Source organism: Typha latifolia, chromosome 1, assembly GCF_019914945.1.
Source record: "Typha latifolia isolate L0001 chromosome 1, TyphaL0001v2, whole genome shotgun sequence".
Classification (NCBI taxonomy): domain Eukaryota; kingdom Viridiplantae; phylum Streptophyta; class Magnoliopsida; order Poales; family Typhaceae; genus Typha; species Typha latifolia.
Genome location: NC_133086.1, coordinates 9,267,656 through 9,284,393, shown reverse-complemented (window position 1 = coordinate 9,284,393; position 16,738 = coordinate 9,267,656). Strand labels below are relative to the sequence as shown.

Here is a 16,738-nt window from a genome sequence, read left to right as displayed (position 1 = left end):
TCTCTCTCTCTTTCTTGTTGGGCCCCCTCCATTTAACCATATTAATTTGCGGATGGTGGACGACAAGATAACATTATTATTAAGAACGCAGACAACCTCGAAATCCCCACCCCTGATGTGGTTTTCACATTCTTCTCGCGTACCAAGATTCCAATTTTAAACGTTTCCCATTTCTCCGGTAGTTTCTCGTACTTCTCTTTAAAGGCCTCTCTTTTTTCTACATGACTTATAGTCCAAAAGGAGCCATCTTGCTAATCTTTTGTTCAAGAATTTGATGGATTGTGAAGATTTCGACGGCCCAATTCCTCTTTTCTCATGAGTTCTTTGGGATTCGAGTGGTACCCACTTGGGTATATTACCAAAACTCTAGCTTTCCTCGTCCAAGATTGTAGCTTTCTTGCGATTTTTTTTTTGTATACATCATATGGGTATCACATTCTTTTTTTTATGTTGATCTTTCACCCACATCGCTTTCTTCATTCACTTAGTCTATGTCCATACGGCACTTGTGGCTATTTATCTCCATTTATGATCCTGTGAGTTTGAACAAAAAATTCCACAAGGTGGGTCCAAATTTTATCGCACTAATTTTTTTTTTCGGTCTCTCTTTTCTCTCTCCCTCTCTACAGTTACCTCAATCTGAAAGACTAGAAACTAAATTTTGTTGGGATTATTCGTACCATTTAGATATTTGCATCACCTTCTCCTTAATTTGAGCTGTTTAGACTTTCCAAATTTGATAGAGGATGCTATTTGATTTACATGCTCTGGTGGTATTCAGAAGGCAGTTCATGTTACTGCTTGAAATTCTTCTTTGAGACCTTTGGTTGGTGTTCCAAGTCGTGCTATTAAGATTTTCAAGTGAATTCATATGATTGTCATCATCCATGAGGCTATCAAGATTTTCTCCATGGCTTGCGCTGGTGGTGTTGATCTCTGGTGCTTCAATTCTTTATTTTTCTTTTCTGGGAGGTGGAATTTGGACATCAAATTTAGAAGTTGAAGTCATGACTAGATCTCTACAGAAGGATCATGGCAATCCTCCAGTATTTGCTTATTGGATATCAGGTTCTGGTGGTGAGAGTCAGAGGATGCTTAGGTTGCTGAAGGCAGTTTTCCACCCAAGAAATCGCTACCTTCTGCATCTTGACTCAGGTTCCGCGGCTGATGAGAGGACTAAACTTGCAAGTGCCATTCGATCAGATGAGGTGTTGAGAGTCTTTGCAAATGTCGACTTTATGGGCAAAGCTTACGCCGTTGATCGAACTGGTTCATCTGTACTTGCTGCCACACTTCATGCAGCTGCAGTTCTGCTTAAGATCAGCGCAGACTGGGATTGGTTTATTGCATTAAGCGCCGCAGATTACCCAATTGTAACTCAGGATGGTAAGACTTTTGTTCTAGAAATGCTAGCCATTTTGTCTGACAATCCTCTGCAACTTCAATCAGTGTAGTTAGTAGCAATATGTAGTTCTACCTTAAATTCAGTGATTCTGCTGCAATATTCTAAATCTTCATCCTAACGAGAATTCAAACTAAAATAGTCTGTATACATCAAGTCTTTTACTCTGAATTTTTCTGAGCAGGAAAAGGTTCAATGATTTTTAATCAATTTGTTATATTTTTCTCTTAGAAAGCCAAGTTAATTACGATTGTTTGTTAGTACTTATATGAGAACAAACTGATTTTCACAATCTTTTGTGCAAGATAATCCAAGGATCAAAATTTATCGATCTTAAGCATTTACTAGCTGATTTTATTCTTTCCATCTTTCTCTATTTTCATTCTAAGAACAAACAAAGAAGGATCAAAATTTATCAATCTTAAGCATTTACTAGCTGATTATATTCTTTCCATCTTTCTCTATTTTCATTCTAAGAACAAACAAAGAAGGATCAAAATTTATCGATCTTACACGTTTACTAGCTGATTTTATTCTTTCCATCTTTCTCTATTTTCATTCCAAGAACAAACAAAGGAGGAGATCTTAGAGGTTCACTACTTTGTTCTAGGATATTTAAATGACAAAATTTCCATGGAAAGCCATATGATTTTTTCAAATTTCAACAAAGGAAATGTGAAAATGATTTCCCTTCTACTTAATTCTGCTTTCTTTTCAAACTGATGAATCAAGTCCAATTCTACTTCAGATCTTCTTTATGCTTTCGCAACTGTGCCGAGGGACCTCAATTTCATTGATCACACCAGTGATCTTGGATGGAAAGAGTGAGTACCTCCAGGATCTGTCATACTAGTTTTCAGAAACTTTGTATTCTTCAATTCTTTTCTCTTTACATCAGTTGAGTTAACTCTTATCATTCTTTTAATCAGCGCAGGCATGAACGGTTTGATAAGGTTATTATAGATCCAAGTCTCTATAAGAATACAAGTACCCGAATCTTCTTTGCTACAGAGCCAAGAAAAACACCTGATGCTTTCAAGATATTCACAGGTGCGTATGTCTGATAGCTTTTTTCAACTTCATGTAACATATCCTCATTCTTTGGTTGAAAGCAAATGAGTAGGTACTGAGTTATGCTTTCTTCTGTTGGAATTTGCATATTCTTAGGATGCAAATATTATATAAAATATGCTCATGCCAAAGGTTTTGCTTAAGTGTTTTTATCCTTTCGTCGGTTCTGCAAAGACTTGTTTGAACCATAATAAATCTAATATAATCATACAAAGGTAGAGTTTGGACCATAATATATTGATAATACAGGGTGTAGAATAAACTTTTGCTTCAATTGAGAGTCATGACCTTCTACTTCCTTTATGTGGAGCAGGTTCTCCATGGATGATTCTTAGTAGACGTTTTACAGAATATTGTGTGCATGGCTGGGACAACCTCCCAAGGAAGCTACTCATGTACTTTGCCAATGTGGCCTACTCCATGGAGTCCTATTTCCAAACAGTCATCTGCAATTCACCCGAATTTCAAAACACCACAGTCAACAACGATCTTCGGTACTTCATTTGGGATGATCCGCCCGGTTTGGATCCGCTCTTTCTCAACCAGTCGCATTTTGAGGCTATGACGAGCAGCGGAGCTGCCTTTGCAAGGCAGTTCCCAGAAGATGACCCAGTGCTTCAGATGATTGATGAGAGTAAATTGAGGCGATTGCGGGATGCAGTTGGTTATGGAAAGTGGTGTCAGGGCCAGAATGACATCTCTAAGGGGGGAGACATCAATGCCGTTGAGCCAGGGGCTGACGGCAAGAAGTTGAGACACTTTGTATCAGAGCTCATCCAGAAAAGAGGCTGCATCTGAAATAGTACAAAATTTACATGAAAATTTATCTGTTAAAGATCATATGTATGTCAGAAAGTTAACCATAAATTACTCTGATGACGGTTTCATAATTTTTAGTAGCTTTTGTAAAGATAGAAAGAATAGATAGCAGTACTTGAGGCCTCATTGGAATAAATAGGAGTCATTTGATGGGCATTTCCTTTCATAGGAAACAAATCTATATATTGAGCTGAAGAAAAGAAAGAATATTTTTTATTTTTTTCTTTTGCAGTATGTGAATGGTGCAGACCTTTTTGATGTTCAAGTCAAATGCAGAATTTCTTTTTATCTGAATATGTTATATGCCTGAATGCTTTATCTTTTTTATTTCGTTGGAGGTTCAGTTGAGGCAACGAAGGAAGGATGGCAATAGCTATTGCTCCACTAGATAGAATCTAAGATGATGGCTTATTCAAGTTGGCAATGTTGGAAGAGCTTGGAGGCCAAAAAAAGGAGTACCTAATTATCAATCTTGTTCAATTGAGACAACTAAAGTATACCCATTACCAATAATGAAAAAGGAGAGAACCAAGATTGTAGACAAAAAATAGACACATGCATAAAGAACTTTTTCAATGTCATTTCATTTTTAAGGTGACTCTTATTATTTTACCGGGCAAAGATTCAAGGAGAGGAGACGGTGAAAAAGGCTCATTGACAAAAAGACCCAAAATTGTGAACAAAGATGAGAAATAATGACAGAGCTCTGGGATTACTGCTGCTTTACTTTGTTTCATGTTCTGTAGTTCATTGTGAGTGTTCGAAAATTTTTGTTGTTAATAACAGTGGTAATTTTTTGATGGTTTAGATAACTCGGTAGTTTGTTAGTTGGTGGTTGTAAGTGATTGTTCAGCTTTATTTGCTCTTTATGGGTGTTATAGGGCTTTATTGTGGTCCATATGCCGGGACAAATTAAATTATTTGTTTTGTTGTGGTTAATCTTGTGAAAGATTACTACTTTTAAAAGTTTTAATGAAGCAGAGACAGAGACTGCAGCTTGTTTGTCGGAAAAAATATATATCATTTCATTTTAATTTTTCCCTAAATGGAAGAAACCAGTGTTCAAATCACCTTTTCTTTTAACCCTGTCACTTCTCTTCTTTGTAGATTCCATCCACACAAATAGCTGCATCACTTCTATCTTGTTGCTTTTCTGCTGGCAAAGTTTTATGCTTCTCCAAGATATCCAAGTTGTTGAAAATATCAAGCAGCTTAGCTTTTTTTTTCTCCTTATCATCTAATTTTTTTTTTTCATTTTTCCAATGACTTTAACCTCTACCAGAGGAGAACAAACTCTCCCCTATTGACCATAGAGTTGTTTCACAGATTGCAGTATTGCTTGCTTCTCTAAAACCTTGATTTATGTAAAAAAAAAAACACTGAAAATAGCTGTATGAAACCATTTGATCACATAGATTTCTAGTTCTCAATGATACTCCTGTCTTGTTTATTCCATATTTTGGACTTTCAAAAGCTTACTTTCTCCAATAGGCACCTGAGAAATTACAAAAATAGAATATGTTGTAAGGAAAAGTAGGTTTTATATCCCCATTTTCAGGGTAAAATCTAGAAAGATTGCCCAAATTTGCTTCTATTTAAATTATCCAGCATTACACCACCGGTATTATTGACCATTTTGGAAGCTATAAAAACATTACATGTAAGCAAATAGCAGCATGCTAGCTCAAAGTTGCTTCATTGACAACAATTTAATATGCACCAAGATATTAAGTTTTGAATCAAACTTATTTCACAAATAAATGTCTTACTAACACATTCAAGTCATCGCACATATGTGAAAGTGTTAAGATACGCTCTAAGATAAGCAAAACACACCCACAACTACTCACGGACTAATCATAACCTTTCCACCCATCGGCCACATACTCGCCTAGGCTCCCACACGAAATGCACGACACATGTGGCAGGACTGATGGATCGTTCACATAGAAATAAACTTCTACTCACGATAAATCATCCTAGATGTAAATCATACTATAACCTATATAAATTGTTTACCATATAAATATCTAAATTCACAGTAACAATACTAAGCGACTATAGGTAGCACCAACACATGCTACAACAAACTATTAAGTTTACGACTAGTACACACACACGAATATAATTCAACATGTACAAATCTCTTATTATATAAATCATAGTACAATACAACTCGATTCATATATAATTCTCTAATATTAGCTCACTTCTAGCCCACTTCGTCTTGCTCTAAAAAGTCTCTTCACGATATCTCAAATTATTATTATGTATCTAATATTTGAGTGTTAAAAAAATAATAAAGTATTATGAGTTAAAGGTTCAATGAATTAATTTTACCACGAATTAGTAATATCAAACAAAGAGGATTCATGTATGAAATAATATAAAAAAAACATGTCATAAATGAACATATAAATGTGCTTGTAACTATATCCTCAATAAATATATATATATATATATATATATATATATATGATTATAATTAATAAAGCTATGCATGTATTATAATAAAAAAATAAAATTTATAGATGTATTTATGTGCAAATGTTTATAAGTAAAATTATACTAATTACACTTATTTAATGTATATATATGTATATATATAAACCTGATTATAATTAATAAAGTTATGTATTAATCTATTAATCTAATAAAAAATATAATTTGTAGATATATTTATATGCAAATGTTTATAATTAAAATTATACTAATTACACTTATCTAATGTCTATATAGAAAAATGAAAAGATATAAGACCTAAACCTAGAATGGGTTTGAAAAGAAGAGAAGATTTTGTGAAAAATTTATTACTTGAAATGATAGAGAGGAACTTGACCCTATTTATATAAAGTCGACGAATCAAATCGGTTTATGACATATTCCTTCAAATCATTATGATCTTTTTGAATTGAGTCCACTCTATGCATCAATGTATAGAACATGCCCCTAAGTTCATCCATATTCGCACTCATGGATGTTGGTTGACTCGGTCCTACCGTGGTCGCTCTAAAGGAATCGGCCTCATGGTTAGGGTCATTGTGGATTGAGTCTTCCCTTGTCGATGTGCTCTCCATAGGTCTCATTGTTGATGTCATCTTCCTTGTTTCAACCATTAATGGAGGTTTGAGGTTTGTCTGCTCTGATACCAAATTGATAGGTTCTCGAACCAAAGATAGGCTACACAATAATTCCTTTAAGATCTGGATGTATTACATGAATCAGTCTGCGTGATTGTGAGAAAATATTTTTCACATATTCTCCGGTAGTTAGAAAATTATGAAACCAAGTGGATTAGATCATATATCTAAATAAATAAATAATATAACACAATAACGGTAATATCTCTCCCCTCTCAAACTCAAGGTGGATCATAAGTCAACATATCACTGATGTGACTTGGGGAAAAGGGAAAATTAGTGGAGAATCTATGTACACTTCTCATTAAGAAAACCATGAAGAAACACATTCTTCACATCCATCTAATGAAAATGTCACTAATGACTCGAAGCAATAGCAAGAATAGTATAGACAGAGAGGTCATCCATACAACATGAGCAAATGTTGCCTCGTAATTTATCCCGCATCCTAAGTAAAGCCTTGAGTAACCAGATGAGCTTTATTAAACCTAGCAATAGATCCAATAGGTCGATACTTGACCTTGAAAATCTATTTGCAGCTTACAAGCACAATGTCGAGCAGGCGAAGGACTTGAAGTTTATCTATCAAAGCTTGCTACCATCAAGAACCTAGACAGTCTCATGATTGTACCTAGGTTGAGGGGTGGAGTAGATGGCTACAAAGAAGGTGTGAGACTGAGGAGTGTATGTAGCGAAAGACATTAAAAAATTATATTAGTCAGAAGGGTGACGCTCACACTCTAGATAACGACGAGCAAGTGTAAGAGTCGTCACAGTAAAGAATGGGATGGTTGGAGAGATACTACCAATAGAATGAGGCTCAACTATAGAAGGGGGACACGACTTGCAAGTGTAGAAGTATGGTAGGATCGTCATAGGGGGGGTATTCCAATGGAAGAGCAAGAACCTCCACGGGAGAGCATTCTAAAGGGGCAGATGGATTTGATAGCAAAGGAGTGTCTATGGTAGAAGAGTATCAAGCAAGTGGGGACAGATTGTGAGGCTAAGGTAGGGACATCCGAGAGGACAAAAGATAAGATAGTACATAGAGATCCAGAAATGGTAAGTTCGAGGGTGCCAAAGTATCGAAGGTGAAGAAGTGTATTTCTAGATCTGGCATGATATCCTAAGATAATGAGTATAAGTGTCATGACAACAATAACCTTTATGCTCAGGACTATATCTTAGAAAGATGTATTTAGCTGTTCAAGGGACAACTTGTTGCATTCACCCGAAGAAAAAAGAACAAGCAAGTGCACCCAAAGACATGAAGATGATCATAAGATAGTGAAGTACCATAGAGACGTTCGTACGAGGTTACACCATCAAAGATTGAAGATAGAGTTCAATTGATTAGATAGAGAGTAATAAGAAGGGCATTAGCCCAATAAGAATGAGGAACAAAAGCCTTAAAGAGAAGAGCACAAGTAGTCTCAAGAAGATAAGATACTTACGTTCAGCAACACCATTTTTAAAAGGGGTATAGGGACATGACCGTTAAGGTAGGGTGCCAACATAAGCATAAATAGAATGAAACTCAAAAGAAAGGTACTCTTGAGCATCGTCAAATTAAAAGATCTTAATAGATTGACCGAACTAAATACAAATCATAGAAGAAAAATCACGATAGATCTAACATACCTCATACACTAGACATACCTCAGGGCACTAGCGCATGCGATAAACTAGGTGAAACTAATATACTTAGTTAGAATTTTTTCTTATTTTATTAGGTGTTTATTTTTATTAAAATAAAATTCATGTAGGTCGCGTTCGAATGTAGGAGGGGTCGCGTTCGAATGCCCTTGCGAACGTCTGCATCAGGTTCGCAAATACAGAGAACGAATATTGTGCGTTCGAATGTAGTTGGGCGAGTTCGAACGCCCACGTTCGAATGCCTGTCCATGTTCGCACAGACAGAGATAGAGCTTTTGGGTGCGTTCGAACGCGATTGAGCGCATTTGAATGCGATCGGGCGCGTTCGAACGCGATCGATGGGAATCCTCTAAAATTAGGGTTTTATATTGTTTTAGGACTTGTTGGCTAGCCTCTATAAATATGTGGATGACAACCAACTTCATTATGCTATTGGATTATTAATTTTTTACCTCCTATCTTCTCTCTAGACTCTCTCCCTCCTCCTTCTTCACTATCCTTCCACCTCTACCGTTGGCAAGGTTTCTTTTAACTTCTAATCTCCTTCAACTATCGAGCCACCCCTCTTCTTTGGGATCTTGACCACTTCGTTCCCTTCGTCTATATTCCTTAATCACATCCACCATCCACCTTCACCTCCATACCCATCCATAACCCTAACATCCACTCCACTCGTCACCACTACCATCACCCACGTTCTTCCATATTTTCGTCCCTACTACAGTTCGAATCTGTGAAGGGCGTAAATACAAAAGTTGTAGATTAAGAAGTTATGGACCTAACCCAATTAGTTTCGTAATTTTCTTACAAGTGGAGAATATCTGAAGAATATTTTCCCATGATTGCGTGGACTGATTTATGTAATATATTCAGATCTTGAAAGAATCATTGTGTAGCCTATCTTTGGTACAAGAACCTATCAAATTGGTATCAGAGTTTATCAATTAGTATCAGAGTCTATCAGAAATAAGAGAAATCATTAATAAATTATACATAACAGAGAAAATTGAGACTAAAGAAAAGGGGAATCAAAGATACTCTCCTTAAAAGGAAAATGAAAGGCTCGATATTTTGCTAACCTATAGTAAGGAGACAAACAAAAAAAATGACTAGTGCCTATGGATCCAAATATAGATAAAGTCTTGAGATGCTGACTCAATATATGACCTAAATATTGATGCCATAGGTCTAAAGGAGATAGAGGAGTGATGAGGCCAACACTAGGACTAGGTGGAGGAAGATGAAGCTAGTCCAAGTAGTAGAGCCCATGAATTCGATTAGCCTGTTGAAGTGTCCTACACAACACAAAAAGTCAAAGAGGACATAGTGTAACTTTTAGAGTCCAAAAGCTAAGTAGCATAAATAAGGCTCATTATAAGACCTGGAACAAGCCAGGCATCCGATAAAGTAAGACAACTAATAGGATCCATGATGGAGGTAATATAACTAATATGAGAGATGGGGTAATGAGTCTCGTCAATTGTGTGAACATGAGAAAAGCAGTGGAGGAAAGAGTGAGACTAGTGAAAATGGAAGTCACTGGTCATATCATGTGAGGCGCTGGAATAAAAAATCTAAGATTTAATTATACTAAAGAAAGCCAAGGCAAGACTAGACGCACTAGTGAAGCTAAGACTCTTATAATTGATCGGAACATAGAATGTCATTAGAAGAGAGACAATCCATCTGCCACCTTAAGGGCATTTTGAAATTTTCTAACTTGAGTCTTTCGTCGAACACCCAATGAACAATGTTGCTAACCTTGACATACTGTCAAATAGGTGCCAAATATGGGTAGATCTAGTGAAAACATGAGGAATCAAAATTGTAGACTTTTGTCAAACACTTGATGAGCACTTGCTGAAAACAAAACTACTAAAGAATAAGTGCTCGACATAGTAAAATTTCGTCAAACACTAGGTGGGCACTCGTTGAAAAACAATTATGATGCTACTGCATTTGACATATTGAACTTTTGTCAAACACCTAATGGGCATCGCCGAAAACATTGTTTGCTACTGTATGCTTTTCGTCAAACACTTGAAAAGGAAACCTTCAAGGCTTCCTTGACTTCAATACCAATACTAGTGGGCGACAGAAAGAGTGAAACACGATTCGCTAGTTGGTGAAGTCAGTGCAGCTTTTCATCGAATAGTTGGTGAGCAAGCCTTCAAGTCTTCCTTATCTTCAATTCTAGCAACAATGGGTTGCAACAAAAGTGAAGTAGGGAATGTGGCTTCATTAACCCATGGTGGAGCCAGTTGCAAGACAAGATGACACCGTTGGAGTTGTGAAAGAAGCGACGTCCAATGTGGTCAACGGGCGCAACGCGATTTGGGGAGGCTGCAGCAAGAAGAGCTAGTTTCTTCACTAGGAATTGGCGGACAACTACTGTTGGAGCTGCTCATAGGGAGGAGGCCATGAGGGAACTGCTTGTCGGAGAGCTCGAATCGAACCAATATGTCTAGAGGACCCAATAGAGATGATGAAAAGGAAATGGGATTGTTTGGGCTGAGTCCCTAGAGATCGAGATGCTATAATACTATGAAACAATATTAGGCCTAACCCTAGATTGTGTTTGGAGAGAAAAGAGAGAGTAAGATTTGGTGAAAATGTATTGCTTGAAATGATAGAGAGGGACTTGGCCCTATTTATACAAAGTTACCATATATATATATATATATATAACATAATAACTCTAAGAAAAAATATAGACTAAATTCTAGGCACAATTCCTAATTCATTGCTCAAATAAATAAAATATAGAGTAATAATCAACGAAACGAGCACCAAGATTTTTACATGGAATAACCCCAAAACGGGTAAAAAAACTATGAATCAAAATTCAGATCAAACCAATCGCTAATAAAACTATAGTAGTTTATAAGACTGACTTACAAAAAATCTGTCAATCTCTATAGCTTTATTTGACACAGTCTTGATTGTTCGACCTTATGACTAATTTCCATGATTGATTTTCAATCTTAGTAATCGTCAATATTGATCTTCTGTTTTAATGACCTTTAAGACAAATATTTTCGCATGTAGAAGATGATCAAAGCTTTTATCTACGAGAATTAATATTTCTTCAAAAATGTCTTCTAAAAGTAATGATTGACTGCCCTTAGGGTTAGGGCATCCTAACTTTTTATTAAGATAGTGTCAAAATCTTAATTCTCGTAGATTCTTAGATTTTGTAAGATTCACAACCCCGTTCAAGATGTTGCAAAATCACCCCGTTCGAACGACCTAACTTGAGTCTTTGTATTTTCAAACGGTTTCAAATGTTTTCCAATATGCGTTTAAATGACCAAAAACTATGCCTATGTATCTTCAAATGACTTCTAGGGTGCGGTCGAGCACCCTTCGAAAGACATAGCTTATTTACTTTAAAATTCAAAAATCTTTAAACCAATTCTTATCGACACTTATGTATATACTCATAGGTATAGATAAAAATACTTAGAATATTTTATACACATTTGTCAATACTAAAAACCTAACACATATTGCCGAGTATATATTCTTGACATAATTAACTATCTAAACATCAATTTATTATTAGAAGAGAAAAATGAAAAATAGATATCTCTTTATCTAATGTCAAAATTGCAACCTCTATCCTAATATTGCAACCAAAAACAAAACATATGAATACAGATAACTTTCCTCTATATAACGCTTTCCATATTTGACAAATAACCAGAACAACATGGCCTTGAGTAGAACCTCAAGTCATCTTTACTTATCAACCAATGCAAACTTCTAAAGTTAATAATAAAAGTATATCAGTGTAATCAATTATAGCATTTGTCACTTTGTGATACTCTCTCCTTCTCTTATCTTTATCCTATTAAAGAACTTAGAAACTCCCTTACTCCCTTACTTCTATTTGCCAACAAGAAGAAACTTATCTTATCCTAATTGTTAGATGATAATTAGTACAACAAAGAAGGTTGAGGACCACAAAATTAGGAGATCAGAAAATAGTTGGAAAATGGTGGGCCTTATCACTTGAGCTTCTCTAGCATTTATCCAAATTCTCCAATCAACAAAATATCAGCTGAATCCAATCAAAACCCTCCACAGGCACACCCCAAAGGGAACTCACATTATCCAAATTGAAGGGTGGATGATGGAGTGATGTGTCCATGTTCATGACCTCAAGAACTCACTCAAGATAGCAAGTAGTGCATGGGAGGGCCAAGGAGATAAGGTGATGAACGTATACACTTCGTACTGATAGCAACATTTGTAGCCTTTTGATTAGAGAATATAACTCACGGCATTATAGCTAATGATAGCAGGAAAGTTTAGCAGCCAATCAAGGGGTGCCAAGTACCACTTGTGAAGGAATATCTCATCCTCTAAAGAACTAATAATCTACTATAGATTTTTTTTATTTTTTTTATCTATTCTATTATCATAGAACTTAATGTTGCAGTACTTTTAAAACTTTTGTGATTGATCCAAACTTCCTTTCTTTTCTCTATGTATATATGTAGAGAGAAGTCACATGCAGTAGGGTTGTTGCAAGAGAGTTATCTATGGATTATCCAAGTCAAGAGGTTATGAGACCTCCAAATCATTAAATGAAGGGATAAGATCTGAAAAGGTTTGTACTCTAGTAAATGGTTAAGGGGGTCATCAGTTGCTCAACTTACTTCCTTTTATCTCCATCAATCCCAAAAAATATTTTCTTTCATAAAATAATATTTGTTGTACCAATTATGAGATATTTTTTTGATACTAAAGTTAGAGATATTTATGGGAAAATAAAAGAAGTTGGGAATTATGGAGGGTGACAAACTCCTCATCACTAGTGATTGAACCTACGCGACACAACGTAAAGGCCAAATTTACCACACAACAAGTTAAAGGGCAAAAACGCACACGACCAATTTGATCCGAGATCCCAAGAGAGATCCACCCACAACTTGGCCTCGATTCACATGAAAGCTGACGACCCATAAAGGTTACGCCATGTAGGCCCTAAAATCTAGAGGAGCCAATCAGGGGTTGCCATGTCAGGGGATAAGCAAAGCCTTCCCATAAGATTCAGGATGGGGCAGCATGATGGAGGGCTAAATAATCCCATGTATTAAAGCTTTGCTGAAATGGCTGAAATGACCAGATTGCCCATGCAAGTAAAAACTGCACACTATTTTGATCGACATAGAGATGGGGAATTTATTGCATAACTTAGCAGTGTATTTTTAGTTGGTTGGTTGTAGGTCACTGTTAGACGTAATTAGTTGGATATTTCAATCAATCATGCAAATTAACATCGCATGGTTGTCAAATCTGAGAAGCAAATTGATTTTTGCTGCATAAAAAATTACTAAATTCTTCCATCTCATTTTAGTGGGCATATCAAGAGCTTTTGAATGTGCTCAAGGATGAATTGAAGGATCATGAAAAGTGGAGAAAACAACGGCTCGGCAGCAATCCTACTAAGTAAGTAATGACAAGGCTTTCAAATCAAGGTAACAGCAAAATAAATAACACATCCTTAAAACATTCATAAAATATAAACAATTGAATCATTAGCATCCCTAAAACTTAAAAACAACTAATTAGTATGTCTTTAGAAGTCTTGTGGTACAGCTAAATAAAAGAATGAGCTTTCTTGAAAAAAAATTAAAAGAATTAGTGGGAATTTATGCACACTAATAGGGGCAATTTGGTCAAAGAACATTGAAGAAATAATTCCAGAAAGGCATCAAAAAGAGAGAGAGAGAGAGAGAGAGAGAGAGAGCCCGGCTGATGAAAGCGAGCGTTGTCTCTTCCCCTGTTCTCTCTTCTACCTAAAAACGCTTCTCTTCTTCCTCCTCCTCGAATTCCTCGACACCCGCCCTTCTCTCCCTTCTCCTCTCTCTCTCTCTCTCTCTCTCTCTCTCTCTCTCTCTCTGTCTCTCGCTTACTTCTGTTTTCCGTCTCGTAATTGTTGACCCTTTCCGCTTTCTTCCCTTTTCCGCCATTCCCCTGCTTCTGAGTCCGTCCTTTCCTTCTTAATGCTGAGAAAAAGTACGCACCTTTCTCTCTCAATCCAGCTCCGTTCCCTGTTCCATTCCTAGCTCTCCTTTCCGATTTCTAAGCAGAACCCATCACTGGGTTGTCGATTTCCCACTCTCTCGTGTAACCTTTCCTTTGGAATTCCATCTGGGTTCGTGGACAGAGGAGCTGTCGTCATGTATTGTTCTCCTCTTTCTTGAACCGGTGGTTTGGATCTTTCTTGGAGATAGAAAGATCGTTTAATCATGAGTTTGGTGATTAGTGTTCTATGTCTTCCCCCAAAGTTCGGATTTTGATGCGTTCTCGGAGCTTTTTCCTGATACAATTTGGATTTGGGTATTCACCTGTCTCCGTCTGCAGGATTTTGGAGTTGGGTTCTGGGTTTTTGGTGCTACTGGGATTGAGGTTTAGGGTTTTAGCTTCTCTGGGACACCTTTCCAGTTTCCTGGATCCACTCCATGCTTTCCATTTCCCAGTAGCTACTAGGATCCACATCTAGATAAGGGTTTAGCAAGCATAAGATGGTTCTAAATCCTGCTGAATTGTAGGATCTGTACTTTCTAGTTCAGTAGATTCTATAGCAAGATTTTGTTTTGGATTCTTCATTCTTGCGATGTCTTCGTGTCTAAGTGGTGGTGGTCCGGCCTACGGCTTTGACCTGGACATCGTGAAGTCCTCCTCTTCCTCAGCTCGCTCGTCCTCGCCGTCATCTACTCTCTCCGAATCGAGCAATTCTCCGGTCACTATCTCCATCAAGAAGGCGCGGGCGCCTCGAAAGAGGCCCAACCAAACTTACAATGAAGCCGCCGCCCTTCTCTCCACCGTCTACCCCAACATCTTTTCCACCAAGAACCTCGTCAAGATGTCGAAGCACACAATACTTTTCGACTCCTTCCACGAATCCTCTGAGCTTCTCCCTCCTATACCGGTCGTCAGTGATGCCGCATTCCTAATTCGTGAGCCTTCCCCGGAAAAACCCTGCTTAAGAATCGAGTCAAAGGCTACAAGCTCTCTCGACAAGTCTTCACCAATCAGTTCATCGTCTCCCAGTTTGGTGAGCAATGAGTTGAGCTCACCTGCATCAAGTACTGTAACTAATGAAATGTGGGAGCCTAACTCTCCAGGCCCTCTTGAGGATGACTTCGATGCGGAATCCATTCTCGACGAGGAGGTAGAGGTGGGCATTGATAGCATTATGGGAAACCTCAGCATGAACACCAGTGCTACGACCACCATCAATGAAGATTCTCTTCTTTGCAATTCTATAACCAATCCATACATTCAGAGCCTCGTTGGATTAGGATTGGGCAGTAAACTTGAACTTGGTCTCAGATTCAGATATCGAGGAGTCATGCGTCAAGCATTAAGGCATAGGGATGATGGTTGTTGCTGGAACTCTCCGACTGTCCCCATGAAGAACATACTTCCAGAGCTTAAGATGTCAACGCCACCACCGTCAGACAAGAAAAAGAAGAAGAAAGCAAAGAAGGAGGTGGTGGATTTGCCGAGCCCTGCAACTGCAAACACCACACAACCACAGGGGGGCACAAAGGCTGGTTTGGGCCTCAAATTGAACCATGAGGACATCCTGAAGGCATGGTCGGATCGTGGGTCCATGTTTGCCGGTGGCGCTGAGTCGCCAAATTCTTCAGCTAATGCTCTTGTATGTAGCACAATTCCCTGATGATGAAATAGCTTAATTTTATACAAGTTTAGTATTCTTGAGCTTAGTTCATAGTACCTCAATTCTAGTAGCTAGAGTTAAACAACAATTACCTGAGAAAATATTTGGAGTTAAGTATATTGATATCGCATTCTTCTCTTTACAATTCACAATTATCTGAGAAGGGGCTATCCGTCTCACCATTTTGCATGGACTAATATTGTGGCTCTGATTGCAGGCCAAGTTAGCTGATATAGATCTGACCCCAGAGAATGGTGCTGTAGGTGGGGTGAGGGAAGCTTGTGTAATGAGGTACAAAGAGAAGAGGAGGACTCGACTCTTTTCGAAAAAGATTAGGTACCAGGTTCGGAAGGTGAATGCGGACCAACGGCCTAGGATGAAGGCAAGTGTAAGATTTTGTCTCCCTTCTGATGCCCCTCTTTTCTTTTCTTGATTGCATTCTCATTGCAGAGTCATTTTAGTAACAAAGTTTCGGAATTCTGTGTTCTTGCAGGGCAGGTTTGTTAGGAGGCCATCCCTTCTCCAAGAGACCATAGATGAAGAGAGCCAATAGAATTTTAATCTTGGGGTTTTGAAGAGCTTTTTGAGAATCTTTTTTCTAGACATGTAGAATGTAAGGAATGGAAAGTTTTGAAGATTAAGATGTCTTCTGAAGAGGCTCCCATGTAGGCAGCTCTGATATTTGAAATAAGTACAGGGGAAAGAATGAATCTTAATTGAATAAATTATATGCTTTAGAAATTCTCTCTCTCTCATGTTTTGCATCAACTAATCTTTTTTCAGGTGTACATTGGAAATGGAACTTCTAAGGTTTATGACAACATGGAAGACCAGTAGGTTAATCATGTTTGTCAAAAATTGACATTGAAAATGGTATTTGAGTGTGGTCAGAACTTGGTAGTAACTAGTAAGTAACATGAACTAGGGTGGAAATTCTGACTCAAATTATTT

At 37.4% G+C, this 16,738-nt stretch overlaps 2 protein-coding genes across 3 annotated transcripts; both read left to right on the top strand.

Annotated features, from left to right (window-relative positions):
• Positions 1–261: 261 nt before the first annotated feature.
• Positions 262–3,526, top strand: LOC140780722 (beta-glucuronosyltransferase GlcAT14A-like). The gene is made up of 4 exons (XM_073126443.1): positions 262–1,386; positions 2,151–2,226; positions 2,337–2,452; positions 2,787–3,526. The coding sequence occupies exons 1-4, from the start codon at positions 888–890 to the stop codon at positions 3,269–3,271; spliced, it is 1,176 nt and encodes a 391-aa protein (XP_072982544.1). The 5' UTR covers positions 262–887; the 3' UTR covers positions 3,272–3,526.
• A 10,296-nt stretch (positions 3,527–13,822) lies between these two features.
• Positions 13,823–16,528, top strand: LOC140780318 (protein CHLOROPLAST IMPORT APPARATUS 2-like). 2 transcript variants are annotated; one of them, XM_073125774.1, is made up of 3 exons: positions 13,823–15,766; positions 16,005–16,169; positions 16,281–16,528. In XM_073125774.1, exons 1-3 carry the CDS (start codon positions 14,717–14,719, stop codon positions 16,338–16,340), a joined length of 1,275 nt encoding a protein of 424 aa, XP_072981875.1. In that variant the 5' UTR covers positions 13,823–14,716; the 3' UTR covers positions 16,341–16,528. The 2 variants fall into 2 exon arrangements, with proteins under 2 accessions (XP_072981875.1, XP_072981874.1); XM_073125773.1 differs by having other exon boundaries at positions 16,005–16,175.
• The last annotated feature ends 210 nt before the right edge of the window (positions 16,529–16,738 follow it).